Here is a 23066-nt window from a genome sequence, read left to right as displayed (position 1 = left end):
AAGCTCCCCATTCCTTCTGTGGCCACATCCCAGGACTGCAAAGCCCCCCAGTTCCCTTGATTTTCTACAACACACAGAGAGGGAAGCAGCACAGCAGCTGGGTACAAGGACAGAAAAAAAAAAAAAAGAAAAAAAAAATAAGAAACCAATATAAACAAGCCCTGATCCAGATTGCATTCAGACTGAGCTCCATGCTGCCATTCATTACCAAAACACAACAGTTCACAGGTCTCTGTGGCAAGGACCAACTGCCCAGTTCCTCCTTTAACAGGACCTTCTCTCACTGCCAGGTTCACCCCAAGTGAATTAACTTCAGCCATGAGTTTGGAGAGCAAGCTGGGGTTTGCTTGCTGGAAAGGAGAGAAACTGATGCAGCCACAAAAGGCCAAAGCCCCTCTGTGGCTGTGCCAACCCCTTCTCTGCAGCTGGACACAGTGCCAGAAGGTGTCACCAGCCCCAGGGCTCAGTGCTGGACCTGAGAGAGGGACAGGGCACTTACCAGAACACAAGCTCCAAGTAAATGCTGCTCTCCTGCATGAAAATTCCTGCTCCCTGGGTGTTCCTCTAATTACAAGTGCTCATTTGGGCTTAGTGCCTCTAAAATTCAACCTGGCTTTAAGCTGCTTTGCCTCACTGGTGTGTCCCTTGTCACAGGCTGCTTCATGCACAGCATCAGCTGGAGACTGGATGCTGGCAGTTCCAAAAAACCACAATTAAAAAGCCATCTGATGCACAAATACACTGAAAGCAAAATTATCCAGGCTAAAACCTGACTGTCACAGGTGGTGCCAGGCAGCAAGCAGTGACAAGGCTGTTCCTCTGCTAACCTGGGGACCAAGAAAGAAAAGCAGAAAGCAGCAAGTTGTCAGCTCACCCCTCACCTGGATCTGCTTTGTGCTTTCCTCAGGCTCCTACCCCCTGATATTCCCAGTGCCCAGGAGGGAAGGGGCAGGGGGAAAGCAAAGCTCCAGGATCTGCTGATGGCCCCTGGCAAGTCAATTCACCTGTTAAAACCAGAGCTTCCCCTCCCTACCTCCTGCCTCTCCAGAGGGGGGTCCATGTCCTGCCTGCATTCTCTCTGTGCTCTCCATCACCATCCCCTGGGGCCAGACTGAGCCAGGGCCACCACTCCAGAGCTCTGGCTAGTCACAGGCAAATGCTGCTAGCCCAAATAGCAGATTGAGGAGTCCTGGCAACTGCAGGAGGAGAAGGATGGGGCCACACTTCACAGCAGAACTAAAGAAGTGGGAGTAGTACTGAGTATTCTTCCTGGGCAGACTGACTGAACACAAGAGGGAATTTTTTTTCAGACCCTGGAATGGTCTCCCAGGGGAAGGGGTGGATTCCCCCACTTGGGGAAGTTGGAAGTCTCAGCTCCATGGGGTGCTGGGACATCTCAGATAAACAATAATATCAGAAGGGTTGGACCAGATGATCCTTGAGGTCCCTTCCAGCCTGAGACTCCATGAAATGCAGAGAACACCCTGCCTGGGAGCAGGGCAGCTCTCCCACTGTGCAAGAGCAGGGAGAGAAAACATCCCACCCCAAATTCAGGCAAAATTCAAAGCAAGCTGCTACCTGACAAAAGAGCTCTGGAGAACACAGCAACCTCTCCAAGACACTGAGATGCTTTTTCCACATCTCTAGGAGCCAAAGCTCCTGCCCACCTCTAGCAAGATTTGCAGCTGCACTCAGATGTACAAGAAACCATTGTGGCATTTCAGCAAAGCCACCAAGAAGTGGTGAACCTCCTCTCTACGTGGAGTTTTGTTGTTCTTCTCTTCCCAACCCTGTAGCATTCAACTTTTCCAAACTGCATTTGAAGCCCTGCCTGGGATTCAGCACCAGCAGAAACCAAACTAAACAAAACTGTGACTTACGTGGGATGTAGCTCAGCTTTAAACAGAAGAAAGGACTCACCCTCTCAAAATAAAAAGTTCAATTATTTCTGAGTTGCTCTGTAGCTCCCAATGCCTCCCCCTCCTCTCTCCAAGGGAGGGCAGACCACTAAATTCACCAGCTCCCCTCCAACCAGCTGCTAAGGAAAACAAACTTTAAAATCCTGTGTTTGCATTTCTCTCTGTTACAGAGTGCAAACATCACAGGAGGGCAAAGGATGAGAGAGAAGTGCAGGCTACAAACTCCTTGGGTTTAAGAATTAGGCTGGAAAACAGGTAGGAAAAAAGAACAAGGGGCCAGGAGAGCACCAGCAGCACCATCAAAGGGTGCCCATTCCAGCAGCCTGCTTGGAAACCTTTTTGCAGCAGCACTCTGGAGGAACACAAACAGAGCTCAAAAATCCCTTCCCATTTCCCCTCTGGGCAGTCGGGCTTGACAAGTCTAATTACAGGAGGATATAATTGGGGAAAATAGCATTGCACATGATTTCAGCTCTCCTGACAGCAGGAGAGCCCCAAGGGTGACTGGAGCTGGTGGGGCTGGCGTGCAGGACGCGTGCTTGTCCCACTTTACCTGCTGCAGCACCTCAGGTAGCCCCAGCAACCCCAGGCTGACTCAGCTCCTGAATCACTAAATGCCACAATAATCCCTCCTTCAGTCCAGGGCAGAGCTTCCACGGAGCCTCTGCCAGTTTCAGTGTATGCACCTGCACACCAGCACACAGGGATGCACGTGTCACGTGCAGGGATGGATGGTGACTCCCCGGGAAGCTGCTGGTTGGGATTTGCCCTTCCCAACCATCCCAACCCGTGGATGCTCCACGTCCCAACACCCAGTGATGTGCAGCTTACCCCCAGTTACTCCTTTTTGCTCCACGGTCCCTCGTGGCTTTACATCCCCTTTTCTCCCCCCATTTTTTCTGCCCCACCAAGGGGGTTTTCTCCAGATATAAAAACTCCCAAGCCAGGACAGGCAGGCTGAGCTTGCTCCCAGTAAAATCTGAGCCTTTCCTGTCTGCCTTTGCTGCAAACCATCCTCATCACATTTGAGGTCATTTCATCAGCTCTGTGCATGCACTGGAAAGCTTTTTTTTTTTACAGGGAAGTTCAGCTCATAGCCCCTTCTCACCAGAACCAGAGCAGATGCTGTTTCACTGCCACTGTCACCTATTATCCTGCCTCCTCCTCTCGGATGCTTCCCCAGTTGCAGCTCCAAACTGGGAGCTGAAGCCTGATTTGGGTACAGCCCCTTTCTCAGGCTGCCCCAACAACTGGGATGTGGGGGCTGGTCCTTCAGTTTGGCCCCAGCCAACACGAGAGCCATGAAACCACCTAAGGACTGACCTGAAAGGAGCTACACACACACTGAGTGTAACTCCCTGATGGCTGAGAGAGCAGAAGGCATCAAGGACTGAGTGTGTCTGGGGATGTATGAGGAGGAGGAGGAGGAAGAGGGCAGCATCCTCTCAGGCTTCTTTTAGCAAAGGGGAGAGTGGCACCTGGGAAAGGTCCAAGAGCCTCACATTAGCAGCCACACTGAAGATCGAGCCCCTGGACGATGTGTGAGTCACTAGAGCTGGAAACTTGCACCACCACAGCCACAAATCATTCTCTCCTGGGACAGATGGAAAAGCAAAAGCTCTAGAGGTGCCACCAGCCCTGCCAGCCGTGTGATTATGCAGTGCAAATCCCCAGCTGTAACATCACACCCCAGGGCAGGCAGGGCAGGTGTCTGCTGTCTGCACAGCACTGGCTCCCTCCTAACCAGATCCTCCCAGGCCCAACTGGGGATTGGGAAACCTCCAGGATGCCCTTGGGCTTGGATGGGGGAGCCTGGATGCTTCCTCTTTGGTCTTCAATTCAGATCCCTTCCCTTGTGACAAAATAAACTGCACTTCACCCTTCAGTGATGTGCTGGGATCTCTCTGCACTGTGCCTGGGCAGAACATGCACCCAGACATCTGCTGGAGCACCCCTTCTCCAGGGTGGCTGACAAGGCTGGAGACAGCTCCCTGGTTTCAGAGCCCCCCCACAAGCTGTGCCCACAGGGTGAGAGCCCCTGGTCAGAGGCAGAGGGTGCTTGGGAGAGCCCTTGTCCATATGTCCAGGGCTTTGATATGCAGATGGAGCTATTGTGAGCTCCAGCCCCATCTGCACACCCAGAGGAGCTTCATGTCCAGATTGCCTGAACAGATCTATTGAGCTCCCGTGACTAAAGGGAATTCCATCCTCCAGAAGGATCCCAGCATCCAGATGGATGCCAGCACACAAACATTCAGAAAAACCTGTCCACTTGTGCAGCTCCCGTTCCGAGTTCAAAGTGAAAATAAAAGCCCTGAAATCCAACATTTTATGCACATGCAGGAGGCTGGGCTCAGCTGAAGAAAAGGCCTCTGCTAGCATCAGATCTGGCACCTCGAGGCAATTTGTTCCCCTTGCAGCTCAGCTGCAACACGAGCTGGGAAGTCCCTAAACCTGCCAGGAGGAAATGTTCCTTCCCTGCCATTAGTGAGCAGCTACCTGTGTCCTGATCCTGCAGGAGAGCTGATCCCACCCCACTCTCAGAGGAGGAGCCCCTGGCTTTCAGACAGCTGGCAGGAGTTTGTACTCCTCATGGGCAGCCCAGGGCACAGAGGAATTGTTTCTTAGAGGTGACCAAGGATGCAGGCAGCAGATGCTTTCAACACATCAGGCACTGCTCCCCTGCAGCAGAAACACCACTGGCAGAAGGTGCTGGCACTCCTGGGATCAGGGAAAGCAGGGTGAGAAGCCTGCATCCCAAAAGATGCTGCTCCTGGCTGGCTCCCTGGGCCTCCTCCTGCCATGGGGAAGGATTCAGCCAGCAAAGCAAGAAGAAGAAAATTCCAAATCAAGGGGTTGCCCCCCTGCACATGCCACAGACATCACACAGACCTCCTGCTGCACTGCCACAGAGACTGAGGTGCTGGGGGGGAGAGGTGTTCAAAAGCATCTCAGCTCAAGAACCCTTCACCTTCACCTGCAAAGCTGCTTGGATGCAGCACCCTAATTAATTTCCTGCTGCCTCGTAACACTGAGAGGCAAATTTATGCACCAGTCTCACCCCATATTGTGCAACCAGAAAGGAACACCAAGTTGTTGGTGCTAAATACCACTTAGAGTTCACCCACGGAGCTTGCTGGGAGCCAGGGGTGCTGCTACGGTGCCAATTTGGTAATAAACTCATTGATGAAACAGGAGAAAATAGCCTGAGGAGCAGCAGAGCCAGCAGTGAATTACTGCAGAATTAATAAAACAGGCCAGTTTCCAAATCACTGATTTTGCAAGTCAGAAAAATAGAGGGGAGCTGTAAGGTGCAGCAGATCAGATTTAACTGGTCAGGATTTCTTGTTTGTGCAGGAGAACTCTCTCAAAGTCCAAGGCAAAGCAAAACTTCCTGATAATGAATCCTCTCTGATGGGAAAGTGAGCATCAGAGGCTTATTAACCTTGCAAGAAGACTTCTCTGGCAAAAACCTGGCAGGGAGGCAAAGGGAGAGATTTCACACATTAACCTTGCACGAACTCTGCCAGAGGATCAATTTTCCAACTTCTGGGCTCTTTTCCCCTCCCCCCCCCCTGCTTCAGGCTGTGCATGAAAAAAGACACCCCTGAAATGGGAGAGCAAATCAGACTGATGCCTGTCCCAGGGCACGACTTCCAAGGGTAACATAGGAAGGAGAGAGAAAAGAGAGCAAAAGAGATGAGACAGCTGTTGTCAGACAATACTGCTGCCAAACAGTGGCTTCCCCTGAAACTGGTTTACAGCACCAGGAAGGCACAATCTATGTTCCTCCCAGTTGTGCTTCTCAGCTCTTCCTTCACCATCATCCAGATTTCCATCAGTACCCAGAGGAAAGCTGCAGTGTGGGCATTTCAGCAAACCCCAGAGAAGTAAAGCAAACCCCTGGGCAGAGGCAGGAGAAAATGTTAAGCCTCTCACAGGGGCTTCACTACAAGCCCCAGCAAAAACCTCATTTGCTCAGAGGTTTTGGGGGGAAAAGCTCTATTCTGACCCGAGCAGGACTGCTACTGAGACACAAGCATCCTGGCATGGTGCCCCCCTGTCCATCAGATGTCTGACACAACCAATGCCTCCTTTTCCACTTTGTTGCTACCATAGAATTCTAGAATGGGCTGGGTTGGAAGGGACCTCAGAGCTCATCAAGTCCAACCCTTGCTCCACTCCCCCCGTGGTTCCCAGCCCATGGCACTGAGTGCCACATCCAGGCTCTTTGGAAATATCTCCAGGGATGGAGAATCCACCCCTTCCCTGGGCAGCCCATTCCAATGCCTGAGCACCCTCTCTGCAAAGAATTCTTTCCTAATATCCAACCTAAACCTCCCCTGGCAGAGCTGCAGCTCTGCCAGGGGAGGTTTAGGTTGGATATTAGGAAAAAATTCTTTAATCCATGCCCTCTTGTCCCACTGATATCAGCCCAACCCCCCCCTGGCTCCAACCTCCTTTCAGGGAGTTGGAGAGAGTGATGAGGTCTCCCCTGAGCCTCCTCTTCTCCAGCCTCAACACCCCCAGCTCCCTCAGCCCTTCCTCACAGGACTTGTGCTGGATCCCTTCCCAGCCTCCTTGCTCTTCTCTGGACCTGCTCCAGCACCTCAAGCTCCTTCCTGAGCTGAGGGGCCCAGAACTGGACACAGGACTCAAGCTGTGGCCTCCCCAGGGCTGAGCACAGGGGCAGAATCCCTTCCCTGGACCTGCTGGCCACAACTACACTCACCACTTCTCCTCCAAGCACATTTCCACAGCAGGGAATCCTAACACACTTTCAGTAAAATTAACTTTCTACCTGGACCAGTCTGTGAGAGGAAAAACCAAACCAAACCAAACCAAACCACCAAAAAACCCCAACACTTTTAGGTCCCAGCCACCAGGATCCTTTCCAGCATTCACAACTTTTCTTTGCTCCCCAACAGATAAGTAAAAAGCAACATCAAAACTCCACTGCTCTAAGGGGACTCGATACATTTGTTGTTTGGGTTTTTTTTCCTCAAAACCTTCATCTGCAAGGCTGTGTCTGGGACATCACCAGAGAGCAAGCACAGCAGAAAACAAACTATCAGCACCTCACTGTCCTGAACCTTCTGGGGAGAAGTGGGAGGGAAAGCCACCTGTGGAAACCAGCTCATTTATCATGCTCTGGGTTTCTGCTGCCAGATGAGGATCAGCTCCGTGTCTGGATGCTGGGAAAGCTGTGCCAGCAGGTCCCAGGCACCGATGGGACAGGAGCCCAGCAAACCTGGGAGCAGCTGAGGAAAGCAGCTCCACACTCTGCAGTCCTCACCTCGAAGAGAAGTTGGGGCAGGTGGAAAGGTCCCAGCAGCTCAGTGTGACCCAGCTGCCCCGGGGGCACCCAGCAGCTTGCAGCCACAGCAGAATTATGGCAAAACATGCAATATCCCCTAACGAGGAGAAAAAGGGACAGGCACTGCTGTGTTACAGCCCGGGGACTCAGAGGGACCATGCAGAGGTGAGCAGAACCCGCAGAGGCGAACAGAACCGGGTTCGGTCCGGGGGTAGAGCAGCCACACACAAAGCGTTCTGCTTCCTGCCGGACGCGGGCAGAGGCGCCCAAGAGCCGAGGGAAAATCCTCCTGCTCCACATTGCTCCCAAAGAATCCCGAACCAACTCACCCCTCAGGCACAGCTCCGGCCACTCGGTACTTAGGAGAGGTTCTGCTGGGGCGGCTGCCGGAACCGGGCTGAGCTGGGCTGGCTGCCGAGGGCCGGGAGGTGCATGGGGTGTGCAGGGAGGCTCCGTGGTGCCAGCGGGGACCGGACCGGACCGGACTGGACCGGTGGGAAGGAGGCTCCGGCCCCGCCTCGGGCCCCAGAGGCAGCAGCACTTGTTAGGGGATGGAGCAGCGCTAAGAGACTGCTGGCATTCCTAGAGCAGGCAGGACAATGGGGAGGGATGGGGAGGGATGAGGAGGGATGGGGAGGGCTGGGGAGGGATGAGGAGGGGTGAGGAGGGATGGGGAGGGCTGGGGAGGGATGAGGAGGGCTGGGGAGGGATGGGGAGGGATGAGGAGGGATGGGGAGGGATGGGGAGGGATGGGGAGGGATGATGAGGCGCTGCCATAATCAAATGCAGGCCAGCCGGCCCTCCCCCAGCAAGGGCAGGCACCTCCTTCACTTGCCAAAGGCTTTGTTTTCTAAGCCACGCAGAACAAAGTGGCTGAGGAGAAGGAGAGGAGGAGGAGATGGGAGGAGAAGCCGCTGTGGGGGCAGATCCACCCGTGAGCACAGGTAACCCACTCCACCAGAGATGTCAACACAGGTGGAGAGGGGCGGGCAGCCCTTGAACCCTTCCAACAGAGCTCAGAGGCAGCAGCTCCTTGTGCAGAGCAAAAAGGAGGCAGGGACAGCTGGAGAGTGTTCCCAAAGGACCAGCAAAGGCTTTGGTCCTCTGGGGAAAGGGATCCAAGGCTGGCAGCCAGAAAGAAAATAAAGGAACAGCTCATGGAGCAAAGAACTTCCAACAAGGGTAGATCTCAAACAGCCTCATCCCACCAATCCTGAGCTCCAGCTTCTCAGTGCCTTCCTTTGGAAAGCACCTTGAGGGGGATTCTTCCACCTTGAGGAGAATGAGACAGAGACAGAACTCACCTGACACCACCACTGAGCCTTCCTATGACACTCAGCAGATCTGAAGCACTGAGCCAGGCACCAGCATCCTGCAGTACCTGACCTGTCCCCAGGAAGGCTGTGAGCTGACCAAGACATCAGGTACACAGCTGATGAACCCCTGCAAACCTGGCTTCTACATCTCATGTTTGCAGCAACAAGTCAGAGACTCAGAGACACACACTTCCCACTGCCATGTTTGAGTGGGAAAATGCACCCATGAGAACTTTCACCAATTATTAGATCATAATATTTTCCTCTAAAATGAGGGTGGACAAGTCTGTTGTGCAGCTTGTTGATTGAAGGAGAGATAATTTGGCTAGAAAATTCCCACACAACAATCTTCTACTAAGTGAATGCAAAAGCAAATGTTATTATATGAATATTAAATAAATTGAAGGCACTGAGCCCTGGCAGAGGCAGCATCTTGCACAACCACCCTGACAGGCAGGAGAAGCCCCTGGGAACACCTGAGGCCCTGCCTGAGGGGATCCAGGTGCTGAGGGATGGGATGGGGACGCTGCCCTTTCCGGCTGGCTCAGAGCTTCCTTCCAGGGTGACTTTCACCATCAAGTACCAAGCACCTTTGCTCTGACCTTTCTGCAGGACTGGTTGGGATCCCAGGACTGGCAGAGATGGTGCTGTGTGCTCCAGCTCAGCTGAGATGCCAAGTGATGAGAGCCAGGGAGCTGCCAGTCCTCCCAGGACACAAAGCTCCACGTCAGCCACCTCCTGCCTGGGGTTCAGTGCTGGGGAATTTTGCTGGTGGGGAAGTCAGGAGCAGGCAGAGGCCTGAGGAATCAATTCCACCCAAAGAAAGCTTGAGAAAGGAAAAAATGGGAAGCAAGGAGAGGGAGACTTTTCTATCTCCTCCTGGTGTGCTGTGACAGGGTTCCTGTGGAGCCAGGATGGGTGGTGTTGGGGTGGGGGGGAAGGGTGCTGGGGGCTGCCCCCCAACCCAAAGCAGAGAGCAGTGCTTGGGGGACCACAGACACCCCTGCTTGCTCTGCTCCCCTCTGCTCCCCCAAAGCCAGATCTCCACAGTCTTGGAACTGGGTAAACAAGGAGGAGCAGTAAGACCAGGCCTGAAGCTCCAGAAGATGGCAGGGTCCTCGAGTGTGCCCACGGTGCCCCCTGGGCAGGAACGTGGCAGGCAGCCCCCCTCAGCCCCCCAGGACAAGCACAGCCACCACCAAGAGCTCCTGCTGCAAAGGAAGTGGGGACAGAGCCACCAGGATGATGAAGGGAGAGGAACATCCCTGAGGGATGCTCCCTGAGGGAGCTGGGGCCCTGCAGCTTGGAGAGGAGGAGACTGAGGGGTGAGCTCAGTGATGTTTATAAATATGGAAAGGGTGAGTGCCAGGAGGATGGGGCCAGGCTCTGCTCAGGGATGTCCAGTGACAGGACAAGGGGCAGTGGGGACAAACTGGAGCACAGGAGCTTCCACAGAAATATAAGGAAAAACTTTTCCAGGGTGAGGGTGAGGGAGCCCTGGCCCAGGCTGCCCAGGGGGGTTGTGGAGTCTCAAAGCCCCCCTGGAGGTGTCTGAGTGACTGCTGGAGGTGACCCTGCTCTGGCAGGGGGGTTGGACTCCAGGATCTTTCCAGGTCCCTTCCAAACTTTAACTTTCTGTGAAATGGGAACATGCAGTCTGGCCCAGCTCAGGCTGCCTCGTGGCAGGGACAGAGCAGCAGAACTGCCAAGCAGTGAAGGACACAGCAGCTCAGACTGTAAGGGCTGTGATGTCCTGTCCCACAGCATGGCCAGCAGCAACATCTGCCCACCACATGCAGAAGAAGGGAACCTCCCCTTCCCAGCAGGCAGCAAGGAGCATGAGGGATGGGTACCATGGTGGGCACTCCTCTCCCTTGGATTGCCAGGAAGCTGAAGAGGAGGCAGCAGTGTGCCCAGGTGGCCAAGAAGGCCAATGGCATCCTGGGCTGGCTCAGGAACAGCGTGGCCAGCAGGTCCAGGGAAGGGATTCTGCCCCTGTGCTCAGCCCTGGGGAGGCCACAGCTTGAGTCCTGTGTCCAGTTCTGGGCCCCTCAGCTCAGGAAGGAGCTTGAGGTGCTGGAGCAGGTCCAGAGAAGAGCAAGGAGGCTGGGAAGGGATCCAGCACAAGTCCTGTGAGGAAGGGCTGAGGGAGCTGGGGGTGTTGAGGCTGGAGAAGAGGAGGCTCAGGGGAGACCTCATCACTCTCTCCAACTCCCTGAAAGGAGGTTGGAGCCAGGGGGGGGTTGGGCTCTTTTCCCAGGCAACTCTCAGCAAGACAAGAGGGCACAAGAGGTCTCAAGTTGTGCCAGGGGAGGTTTAGGTTGGACATGAGAAAGAATTTCTTTCTGGAGAGGGTGCTCAGGCATTGGAATGGGCTGCCCAGGGAAGGGGTGGATTCTCCATCCCTGGAGATATTTCCAAAGAGCCTGGATGTGGCACTCAGTGCCATGGGCTGGGAACCACGGGGGGAGTGGAGCAAGGGTTGGACTTGATGAGCTCTGAGGTCCCTTCCAACCCAACAATTCTATGATTCTATGATTGGCAGATGCTGAAATGTTTGGAGAAACTGGGGCTTGCCAGCTCATGGCCACTGTGTGCATTGCTTCTGCATCCTTAGGCTCCTTCCCCAAATCCTGGGCCCTGGCACACTGCAGGCTCTTTACAAGAAGGAAAATCAAGAACATTGAACTCCTGCTGCTGCTACCACCTCTGATATTAGGTAAGGGAGAAGGGCTTAGCAAGGCACTGCCAAGATCTCTACAGGAAGGTCAAAGCAGCTCAGCATCAAAAGAGTGAAATCAGTCTAGATAAAATCTTCCACTTTCCACCCAGCCCACAACACTGACTTTGGTCTGGGAAGGCAGAAAGCATTCTGGAGATGAAGATCAAAATAATCAGCACTGAAAGAAATTCTGTGCTGCACAGCAACTTCTGCCCTCATCCTACAGCTGCAGGATGTATATCCCCCCCACACCCCTGGTTTCAGTTGGCCACCAGTTCACAATACACTAAATATATAAATATAACACAGGCATTGTTTATACTTCTCCTGAAAGCAGGGAGATCAAAATCCTCCTCCTGCACACAGGAGACACCTCTTCTCCACACAGTCAGTTCTCACCAGGGCTGTGCAAGCCACAGCCAAGAGGGATGTGGCTGCCAAGGACTGCAGCCCCCAGCTGTCACCCACCAGAAAACGCTGTGACATCCTCAGAAATGGGCCACTGGTGGGACCTCTGTAACATTTGTGCACCTAGGAATGGCTTGGAAAGGCTTTGGAAGATCCCCTGTCACACCTGACCACTTGGTAGCCCAAGGGCTAGCACTGTGATGCAGTTTCCATGCCTGAGTGGAGCAGCCACCACGTGCCACACGCAGCCCACACCTTGCTCCAGACACCTCCAGCTTTGGCTGAGTCTGTTCACACAGAACCAACATTTGGCTTGGCCACAGACTGGACAAGATGCTGAGCAGAACTTGGCACAGTTTATCAGAGAAAGATGACAAAACCACCCTTAGGAGGAGCCTTGCCAGGACCCCCATGCTGGCAGCAGGACCAGAGCAGCCCCTGCACTCAGTGAGGGCAGAGCACAGGTTCCTGCCTCTCTCCTGTGGCTCAGGAGGCACTTTTCATTGTCTGGATAAAAATTAATAATTAAAATACACATTCTCACAGCAAGACCTGAGCTACAGGGGACCTCCAAGAGCACCACTCCATCCTCCCTTGTCCTGGCAGCAGTTTTCTGGGCTGGCTTCTCCACTTCCCTCCCTCACACAGGATGCTGCTCTCCATGTTTTCGTGTTTAGCTGAATCTCCTCGTGCCTCTCTGAGCACTTCTGGCTGCCAAAGCAGCTCAGAGAGTGGCACCTCCATCTGGTACAGCTTAACTTCCACTGTCTGTTCTTTCTGGAATTTGAGAACTTTAATACCCAATGTTTGCACAAGTGTGGAATAAATGGAGCACAGGCTCCCTGGCCTCCTCTGCTTGCCAAAGGCGTGTTTTAAAATGCACTTAAAAAAAAAAATCCTCCTGTTTATTCAACTGCAGCTTGGGAAATTAAAGGACACCAAATCCAACTGCAGGTCTGCTGCCAAGTGGGTGCATTTGCATTAAACCAAACAGGTGAGAAGGGCAGTTCCTCAGTGGAGTCACCACATGCATCCTCTCCTCCTCCTCCTGCTTCCCAGATGCCAACCCAGCCTCCTGGTTCCCTCAGCCAAACTTCCCAGCACCATGTTCTGCTGCTCCATTTCCTCACACAGGGCTCCAGGAGAGAGAGAAGCTGGGCCACATTTAGGGGTGAGTGGCAGGGTGTTATTCCTGATGTCTCAACAGCCTGAATTTACCACTGTGTAAGGATACAGCAGGAACACAACACAGGCAGCCTGCCCTGGCCAAGACTGGGCACAAAGCAACTGAACTCTTGGCCTTTGCTGTCCAAGCCAGCACTGCCAGGACCCTCCTGGCCACTGCAGACCTGAGAGGGACCTACAAGCTACAGATCAGCCAGCCCAAGATCTCTGTTTGTAACAGATGTGGACATTTTCCTGAATCCACACCCACCCCTCCTTCCACATACTGACTGGAAAAGAATCACTGCAGACACCTGAGTGTGAGGGGGCTTTGCAGACCCAGCTCCCTCTTGGTGCACACACCAACATTTCACACTTTTCACAACCAACCCAGCAGTCTCACCTTGTCAAAGAACTCATACAGCCTGACAGTCTCACAGACTCGGTGCCTGCTTTCATCCAGCTGTGTGCAGAACTCTTCCAGTTGATCTCTGTAGGTCTGCAGCTTCCCTTTGTAAGATCCTACATCCACAGAGGAAAACTCTTCCCATTGATCCATCTTCTTCAGTGCATCCTGGCCCCTTCTGCAATAGTCCTGAAAGCAAAACAGGACCAGGGGTGAGGGCAGAGACCTGACAGGAACAGCAGAGAGTGTCATTAATATCTAGGGCTACTGAGACTGGGTTTTATGGTTCAAACCCCATGGGCAGGGATGCACCTGTTTTAACACAGAATTCCAGACAGTTCTGCTCTGTCATGGTACACATGAGCCACACAGCAGCTCATAAAGGCCCACATCACAAGGCCACAGATCAGTGAGGATCAAAACAAGCCAGTGGTACAAGCACATTAAAGGATTAACAAACAAAAACCAAATCCATCTTCCATGACAGCAGTTGCTTTCCTCAAGACTGGTAAATACCATCTCCTGAAGGGCTGAGCTGGTGGCTTTGGCTACAAGGACAGCAGGGAGCCAAGAAGTGTAAAGGAATGACACAGATCTTGGTGCTGAGCCCTCTCCCAGTGCCACCTGAGCACCATGGGCTTGGCAGGACACATCTGCTGCCAGCTCAGACTCTGCAGACCATGTTTTTCCAACCAGACAACACTTACACTGGCAACAAGATCAAACTCCCTGAACTGCTTTTGGGTTTGAAGCAGAGTCTCCAAAGAATCCTCCAGGTTGATCATTTCCTTAAGCCTTTTTCTGCCAACATTCTCAATCCAACTGATGACCTGGGAGGAAAGGGAAAAGGTTTATTAGTCACACTGTGCTACTCACCAAGGTCTTCATGTGGGGAGAGGAAGGAACTGCTCTCATAATGCTGGTCAGTTCATTACTGGAAAGAATGTCCATGGCCACTTCTCCCCTCAGCCTGGCATCTCAGCCTCTTGCTCAAAGTTTTTTCCACTTCAGGTTACTGAGTAATTGCAAAGCTTTGCTATTGCTCAGCAGCCTTAGGCATAAACAGGGCAAGTAGCTGCTTGGGCTCTGTTTCAGGTCAACCATGGCCTAATACAAGCCCTGCAAGCTGCAGGCTGGCCTGATAGGATTATTATTGTTACCCCCAAGTGGGATAAAATCTCCCCAAAGCTGCCACATTTCCCACTTCCCTCCTCTGACTGGCAGGACATGAGCTGTGTCAGTGTCAAACTGCTGACAGATTATCCCCTCACCTGCAACATTTCCCAGTCCTCAGGGGCTCTTGGTTACTGGTTTTCTGAAGGCAGATGAGGGTAACTCTTCAACAGGCCATGGTTCTAAGGCCCTATCCCCAAACATGGGCAGACAACTGCCCAACAGGGGTGTTCTAAAAGCAAAGCAGATGCAGGAGGCCAGGCAGGAGAAAGAAGAGCATTTCCATCAACAGTGGGTTTTAGAAGCAGGGTAATCAACTTGGCAGGCACAGCTGCACCTGGGGGTGGGGAATAAGCCTTTCCTAATGCCCATCCATCCTATCTTCCTGCATCATCCCAATCCACACCCACAGCCAAGGACAAACTCCAAGACTTCTGGACTGAGAGCATGGACTGGGCAGGAGGAGGAGATGGGGAGGGCTCCCAGGTTGTGGCCCACACTGCAGATTTAAAAGCAGGAGCTGCTGCCACCAGCAATGCTGCAAACGACCCACAAGCAAAGTGAGCAGGGAGCAGAGGGAGAGTTCTGCTCAATTCAATCAAAAAAAGCTCAGCTTCACTCAGGGGCAGGTCACAGAGCCTTTGTGCCTTTTTTTTTTTTTAGTTTCTGTTTGGTTTTAGGAACCTGTGTGTATAAGGGAGGCTGTACTAGGTTGTTGCATCACACTTAAGTGTCCTGAACACACAGCTCCTGGAGCCCAAGAGTCTACCTCCAAATGGGAGGTCATTAAAACTCTTGGATCCACCTTGGCCTGGGAAAACAACAGGCAGGCTATTGCCTTCTCTCCAGGGGAAAAAAAGCCCAGAATCCTAGAAAAGCAATAGTGAAACTGGACCCAGTGCTGATTTTTGGGAATGCAGGTTCCCAAGGTGAGCTCTGAACAGCACGGAGCCCTCCAGAGACACACAGGGTAGAAGCAAAACTTCCCATTGCTGAGGAGTTCCAGCAAAGCAGCCTATGGGAGACTCCTTAATCCCAAGGCTGAGTTGAGGCACAGGGTGCTGGGCCCTGCAACACTGACAGAACCAATCCCACCCTGCCAAACACTCAGCCTGAGCTGCTTTATGACTCTTTAAGGTCCAATCTCTGCATGGATAGAGGTCTCAGAGGTCTTTCTGCTTGCTTCAGTCACCCCACAGCCCTGAAGTGTCCCAGTGAGCACCAGGGGAAGCTCAAGCTCCCACAGAAGAGCAGGGGAGTGCTTGCTGGGGGGGTAAAAGCAGAGCTCTGAGGCAAAGGACAAGAGCCTGTTCCCCTGCCTGCAGACTGGGCTGCACCCAGAGGGGAAGAAGGAGCATGCCTGGGGCTTGTGAGATAGCAGGAACAGGATAGCACTGCCCAGGAAGCCAAACAACAAGGAGCAGGGAGGGCAGTTGCCTGGGGTATGCAATGTCTGGCTCATTCTGCAGCAGGATGTCAGCGTGCCCTGGAGGGTCCCCAGCCCAGAGGGGACACGCAGACACATCATCAGCTGTCATCAGCCTGGTGCCATTGCTCTGCTGCTTCCCAAGGTGGAACATGAAAATGGTTCCTCAAGAGCCTTCCTGGGAGGGTGCTGCTGCTGCCCAGTGTGGAAAGACACCCCAGCCCTAAGTGTGCCATTTACTAATGGGCCACTACACTGTGCTCTTTAAGTCTGGGAAAACATCACAGATGTCGAAAGGGTTTGCCAGATCCACACCTACAGAGCAGCTGGGAGACTTCTGCTTGGTGTGAAGAGTTACCAGGCACACAGAGCCCAAATCCTAATGTTCACTTGTGAAAACACAGCCCAAATCCTAATGCTCACTTGTGAAAACACAGCCCAAATCCTAATGCTCACTTGTTGGGGTTCTTTTCAAGGGTCTGCAGGCACCGTTCTACACCTCCAGAGGAAAGCCCACGGTACCTGCTGTGGGATGCACAGTCAGAGGGTGGCAGCAGGCAGTCACTGTCCCACAGGCCTTACCTCCTTGAAGCATTCTTCCACTTTCTCAAAGTCCATCACCAGCTCCAGCTCCTGGATGAATTTGTTGGACACCCTCACCAGGCGGTGGACGCCCTCATCGAAGCGGCTGTAGAGCAGGCTGGCAGCATCCAGGGACTCCCTGGGAGGGGACAAAACCTGCTCAGGGGATTTGTTTCCCAGTAGGTCCCTCCCCCAGCACTGGACGGGGGCAAACAGGACCTGGCTACAAGCAGTGTCTTCCTGCAGGGGTCTCAACCCCACCCCTAGGCTGGAAACCCTCAGGAATATTCACCTGGGAGTGAGCTGTGCCCCTGTGGCAGATAAGCAGGAGGACTCTTACAGCCAGAGAAACAAAAAGACAGCCCTATTTCTACCAGGTCACTTCAGTCACCCTCCCCAAACCACCACTGGAAGAAATCCCTAAGAAATCAACGTGAAGCTGAGTTACAGGGAGAGCTCCCCCTGCACTGGAGACAGGATGTGGACACATTGTCCTGGGAACACTGAGCAGCAGGCAACCCCTCCAATGGCCACACCACAGGCTGGAGCTGCTGGGAGAATTCCTGCCTGAAGCACAGTTCACTTAAACATCATTTTAGCAGAAATATATCCTGAAGTCCCTTCAAAAGCCAAAGGGTTAAACAGTTGTCCAAGTGTGGTCCCAAGCTGTGACCTTTGAGTCCTTCCCCAGCCTGGCTTGCACTCAGCTACAATAAACCTGTGTGCAGACTCTGGTTGATGTTAAACCCCAGTAAAAACCATAAAACTGGTTGGAAAAAATCCCCCAAACCAACACTGTAAGAAATCCCAAGCCAACATGAAGCTGAGTTACAGGGAGAGCTCCCCCTGCACTGGAGACAGGATGTGGACACATTGTCCTGGGCACACTGAGCATCACACCTCGAGTCCTGTGTCCAGTTCTGGGCCCCTCAGCTCAGGAAGGAGCTTGAGGTGCTGGAGCAGGTCCAGAGAAGAGCAAGGAGGCTGGGAAGGGATCCAGCACAAGTCCTGTGAGGAAGGGCTGAGGGAGCTGGGGGTGTTGAGGCTGGAGAAGAGGAGGCTCAGGGGAGACCTCATCACTCTCTCCAACTCCCTGAAAGGAGGTTGGAGCCAGGGGGGGGTTGGGCTCTTTTCCCAGGCAACTCTCAGCAAGACAAGAGGGCATGGGATTAAGAATTTATTCCTAATATCCAACCTAAACCTCCCCTGGCAGAGCTGAAGCTCTGCCAGGGGAGGTTTAGGTTGGATATTAGGAAAGAATTCTTTGCAGAGAGGGTGCTCAGCCATTGGAATGGGCTGCCCAGGGAAGGGGTGGATTCTCCATCCCTGGAGATATTTCAAAAGAGCCTGGATGTGGCACTCAGTGCCATGGGCTGGGAACCACGGGGGGAGTGGAGCAAGGGTTGGACTTGATGAGCTCTGAGGTCCCTTCCAACCCAGCCCATTCTAGGATTCTATGATCAGGCTGGGGTTTTCCACCAGCTGTAAATCCTTTCTGCCTCCAAACCTTGTCCCATGTCCATCAACCTGTCCATGTTCCTATTTGTTATCCAGGTCAGCTGCTTTGTGTCCATCAGGACCATCAGGACCATTTCAAGATGCTCTGCTCAAACACAACCCCACTCTCATTTCAAGCCACCCCCTCCCAGCCAGGCTTCCCACAAGTGTCAGACTTCCAGATAGGATCACCCAGCTTTCCATAAATGCAGGTCATTACACCACTGGGTTTTCATGGGACACAGGCTCAGTGTCTCCAATCACCATTTGAAATGAGTTTAAACCAGTAAATAAGCAATCACTGGGAAGCAAATCTCTCCTCCACGATGACAACAGTAGCATCCAGTGCTTGATGCCCCACCAGGAATTATTTCCACCAACCAAACAAGTATGCAAAGCACCCAGAAATGGAATGTTACAATGCTGTGCTGGAAAGATTCAAAGCTGGATCTCCCCATCCTCCCCAGGCAGCTGGGATGACCCAGCAGGCACCCTGCCAGCCCAGCCACACCAGAAATGAAGCTCATCTGCAGAGAGGCAGGGATGGAGGTTTCCCTGGATGCTGGAGCCAGGGACTGGGCACATCCCTTCCCTCTGGCACTCTGATGGATCCCAGCATCCCTACAGATCCACCAGTTCCTTTCAGATGGCTGCAGCACCTCTCCAGCACAGTTTGGGCAAATTAGAGCAAGGATCCAGAAGAGCAGTCAAGCTTATTATTATTTCTTTGCCCCCCTTAACTTCTGGTATTTCCTCTGCCCCTGGATTTCCTCTCCTCTCACGTGGAGGGACTCAAGAGACACCTTCCACAAAAACACCACAGCCTTCTTCAGCTCTACACCACCACGTTCAGCTGCCTGAGCACCTCCTGTACTCACCCTAAACCAGCTTTTGTTTTGCAATTTGTCTGACAACTTTCTGGCTTATGAGAGCAGGGCTTTTAGGTCACATTATTAAAACTACCCCAAGCACTTGTGAAATAGGTAGCTAATAAACTCCAGAAGCTTTGCTAATGGGAATTCATAGAAGCAATTCAAGCATCCATACTCACTGCTGTCTTAGGTTGCTGCTATCTTGAATTTATGAAATGCAACTGCCCAGGAGCACTCAGTGGCAACCACCCTGTAGTTTTTAGGCAGCACTTCATGGACACGAGGTAGCACAATAGGTCTGGACAACCAGCTCTGCATAGCAGGAATCCACAGGATTTTTCCATTCAGAATTCCAGCCAGAGCTCAACAGCCAACTTCTCTAACCTCAGACTCTTAAGATACTTTTTGTTTTTCCTCTTCAAAATGCCATCAGACTGAATGAATTCCTGCAAAGTGCAGCCAAAAAAACCCCCAAATTGTTTCTGGCCTGAGATCAGTGCTACTGCAGTGCAGAGCAGACAGGTTTCCTACACACAACCTCCAGTCTTCAACAGAAAGATCAGAGCTGTTAACACCCCTCCTGCATTTATTTCCCCCAAAATCACCATAAACAAACAGTGGTGATATGAGCCTCCTGTTTTGTAACCCTTTCCCAGGGATGGACTGGGATCCAGCCCAGGAACCTGCAGCAGCAGCAGAGCCATGAGCAGTGTCCAAGCTGAGTTCTGGAGTGTTTTTATGGAGCAGGTTGGGAAGGGCAGTTCCCAGCAGTGACACAGCTTGGACAGCTAATGAGAAACAGTCTGAAAGATGGCTGGAAGTTGTATTTGGCAACTCCCCTGAAGTGGTTGGATTTTTGTGCAGCAGAGTGCACCTCTCAGGTCATGGTTTCTGAGTGGGGCTCCAGCAGAGTGAGGGCCAGACAGGCAGACACCCTTTGTTCTCATCCCACAGGAGTCCCTGCTGGCATCAGTGCCTCTCATCCACCCAGGATGCTGGGTGCACCCAGGGTGCTGCAAATGCTGTTCCTCCCACCCACCCAGACAAGCAAGCACCTATCACTTTAGATATTACAGGCCATTATATGCAAATATTTGCCATTATCCTCTCGTGAGGCAAAATATTTTTCCAGCCTTTCTCCCGAGCTTCCATGGAAATCAGTTTGGTGCTGATGCTGCCTCTTTGATGGCACTCATCAGCAAGCCAGACTGACCTGCTAGACCTTTCTGTCATGGGAGGCCTTGCATCCAGCCAAGCCCTTGATAAGGGAAGCATCCCTGCCTGCAGTGCACCACGAGATAGCACAAGATGCTGGCCTCGTGGTGTGTGGCAGCTTGGGACAAGAGGTCAGCTCCTGTGTGGCCCAACCTGGCACAGGGAGCCAGGCAGTCCCACTCCACTCCTCTCCACACCCCTTGGAGGAAACTCACCACCTGGGCTGCAAGGCTCTGCATATTAAAGCATCCCATGGAGCAGACAGCCCCTTTTTCCCAGAGTCCCAAAACCTGGGTTCTCCTCGTGACAGGGATGGCAAAAAACCACCCTTAAGGTGGAGGGATAAGCAGTGATTACAAAACTAACATGTTTTAAGTATTTTTTTCTAAACAGATATAGGTCTATCACAAGCCAGCATGGACAGGCTCAGCCTCTGGGAGCACCTCTGAGACCAGCATTGGCCTTGCCACCAGCAAACCACTCCAGGGAAAAAAAGGTTAAAAAATGGAGTCATAAAACACTGCTTCTGGCCCACTCACTGAGCCCCGAGGAGCCCACCTCAGGGGAAGAGAAAGGGGTTGGGTGAACTTTTTGCTGCTGAGCTGAAGGACTGAAAAAAAATCCACCCCAAAGACTGTTCTTCTGGCCCCACACACGTTCTTTCCACAGAAGCAATTTCCCCAGATTGTTTGCAGTACTTGAGAAATAAAGAGCCAGACTCTGAAGACCTCAGTAAAGCCTTCCCTGAATTTGCAGAAAAGGGTTGTGAAGGACCAAGCTAGAGCCCCAGATGAGCAGCAAGCACTCAGCCCCCTGTGCAACCCACACCCCAGTGAATACTGTGGCAGCCACACACCCCCACAGCTGCTTTCCTCTTCCTTCTGTCCCAGCTGATCCCATGGAACTGAGAGTGCCATCACCCCATTCCTGAAGGCACACATGGAAAACCTTTGTGCTGCTGACCCACGGGCATCTCAAACTTACTCAGGGCATTTGGGAGTTGATGTTCTGAGCAGGGACTGGACAGAGAATTCAGTTCAGGTGAGAGGGCTGGAAATTTGCTCTCCTTTTCAGTCCAAGTTGGGCTGTTCAGAGCATGCCACATTCTCTGAGACCCCTTATTCTTGCCATTCTTAAGCCATTTTGTTTTCTTGGAGCTACTGATACACAGCAGGGCACAACCCCACACCCTAAAGCTGCCTCACTTCATGGTCCTAAAGTTTCCCAAAGTCTCCTCTGGGCTTTTGCAGCCCCAGGTGTGGCCTCACCCCATCCCTCCTCTACCTCACCCTGTTCCTCCAGCCCCAGCATCTCAGCCCTTTTGTTCCAAGGTCCAGTCAGGCTGTTTTCACACGTTCTGCCTGGCTTGGCAGGCATTCAGTGAAACCTCAGTGTCTGCTTGCTCTTCTGTTGCATCTCCAAGGTAACTCCATTCATACACTGTCAGCTCCACACAGTTCACTTTTCCCAGCACGACAGGCTCCCTCACTAACATCCATCTTCTGCTCCTATGGAGAGGAAATCCAGCCCTTCCCACCCTGCAGTAGGTTGGCAAACTGAGCCAAACAAAGGAATCCCCCACAGCCCATGGGAAAGTTTGGCTTTTTTTAATTCACCCCAACCCTTCCAGTGCTCACAGAAAAGGATCTGCTGGGCACTGACTTCCTGCTCCCAAATCTCTGTAAATCTCTTTGCCCATCTACACACATCCATCCAGTTGCTGATACTGTAACAACTTCTCCCTAAATCATTTCTGGTACTCTGGTACACTCAAGGCCACTCTGCAACGTGGGAAACCATCCCATGCAGAAAAAAACTATTTATTTTTCATAGTCAGACCTGGGAGTTTTTCATTCCTGTCCTTCACTCCTTTCGCAGCACCTTGAAGGAACCAAACCACACCTCAAGCATTTATTTGAAGAGGAAAAAGTGACTTTTCCCTCCTGCCACACAGAGGGAAGTACTTGGTTGTTAAGCACCTTAAAGATATTTTAATAAAGGCCTGAGCAACTCTGAGAGAGAAAAGCAGAGTTGTTTGAAGCCAGTGGGAAGTCTTGTCTGAGCACAGATCTGTTGGGATCCACTGCCCTCCACATCTGAGTGTGGTAACCAGAGGCTCTCCCTGCATTCTTCCACTCTCAAATCACCCAAAATAATTTTGCAATAGTGCAGAGTCGATATAATTCATAGCAAAAAGGAGCAGCTTGATGTCAGTTTATGCTTCCCCCAAATCCTGTTTTCATTGGGCAATAATCATTTCAGCAGAAAACCTTCCAAACGTCTTCATTTTTCTGGAGAAGTGCCAAGCAGTTGTATAATAACAGGGTAACTTGAAACCTATCATTTGGAAAGACTGTTTCTGTCTGAATCTGTCCTTTAGGAAAAAAAAAAAAAAAAGAAAAAAAAAAAGAAAAAAAAGAAAAAAATATCTATCACAGGATCAGAGGTACACTTCAGCTTTCAGAGTAAAAATACCTGATTTCTTTTTGCAAACAGATGGTGACAGAAGTGGCATCCAGCAGGCTGGCAGGAGCAGCATGAGGCATGCTCAGCCATGGCAGGGATGGGCAAAGAGAAGGGATGAAGCAGCAGAACTTTTACTGCTCTGCACTGCCTGAAAAAACTTCCAGCCAACAGCCAGAGGAACAGCTACAGGAAGGCTTAAAGCCAGAGCTCACCCACTGCCCAACCTGGCTCAAATGGCAAAACTTGGTGGAAGGAGGAGCACAAGACACAGAGACTTTTGCCAGTGTGTTTGTTGTGCTGTAGGCACATCCAGTGCTGATAATTTGCCCTGGAAAAAAAACCCCAGGTATCCCTGATCATTCTGTGCTTTAGCACAACCATGGTGAGATGTTACAACACAAACCTCCCCTTGCCTTCCACTCCTGGTGCTGAACTTCCCCCGTGGATGTGCCTACAGGTTTGGCAGGAAAGGAATAGGATCCAGCCATGAGGAGGCTGGAAGGATGGCTCAGCACAAGCACATCACCCAGGTCACTGGTGCTGACTCCTTGGCTACAAATCCTTCATCCATCCTCAGTGCTGC

The 23066-nt window shown here is 52.2% G+C and overlaps 1 protein-coding gene across 1 annotated transcript in view; it reads right to left on the bottom strand.

Annotated features, from left to right (window-relative positions):
* PLEKHG4 (pleckstrin homology and RhoGEF domain containing G4) overlaps positions 1-23066 on the bottom strand; it is a 77725-nt gene that overhangs the window by 15947 nt on the left and 38712 nt on the right. The window contains exons 10-12 of the mRNA XM_071757123.1: positions 16434-16572; positions 13960-14082; positions 13250-13441 (exon numbers count right to left, since the gene is read on the bottom strand). Of these exons, the coding sequence (XP_071613224.1) occupies positions 13250-13441; positions 13960-14082; positions 16434-16572 (454 nt within the window). The remainder of the gene's footprint in view (positions 1-13249; positions 13442-13959; positions 14083-16433; positions 16573-23066) is intronic.

The sequence above is a fragment of the Heliangelus exortis genome, chromosome 13 (genome assembly GCF_036169615.1).
Source record: "Heliangelus exortis chromosome 13, bHelExo1.hap1, whole genome shotgun sequence".
Lineage (NCBI taxonomy): Eukaryota > Metazoa > Chordata > Aves > Apodiformes > Trochilidae > Heliangelus > Heliangelus exortis.
Note: the sequence above shows the minus strand (reverse complement) of the source record. Positions and strands in the feature narration are given on the sequence as shown.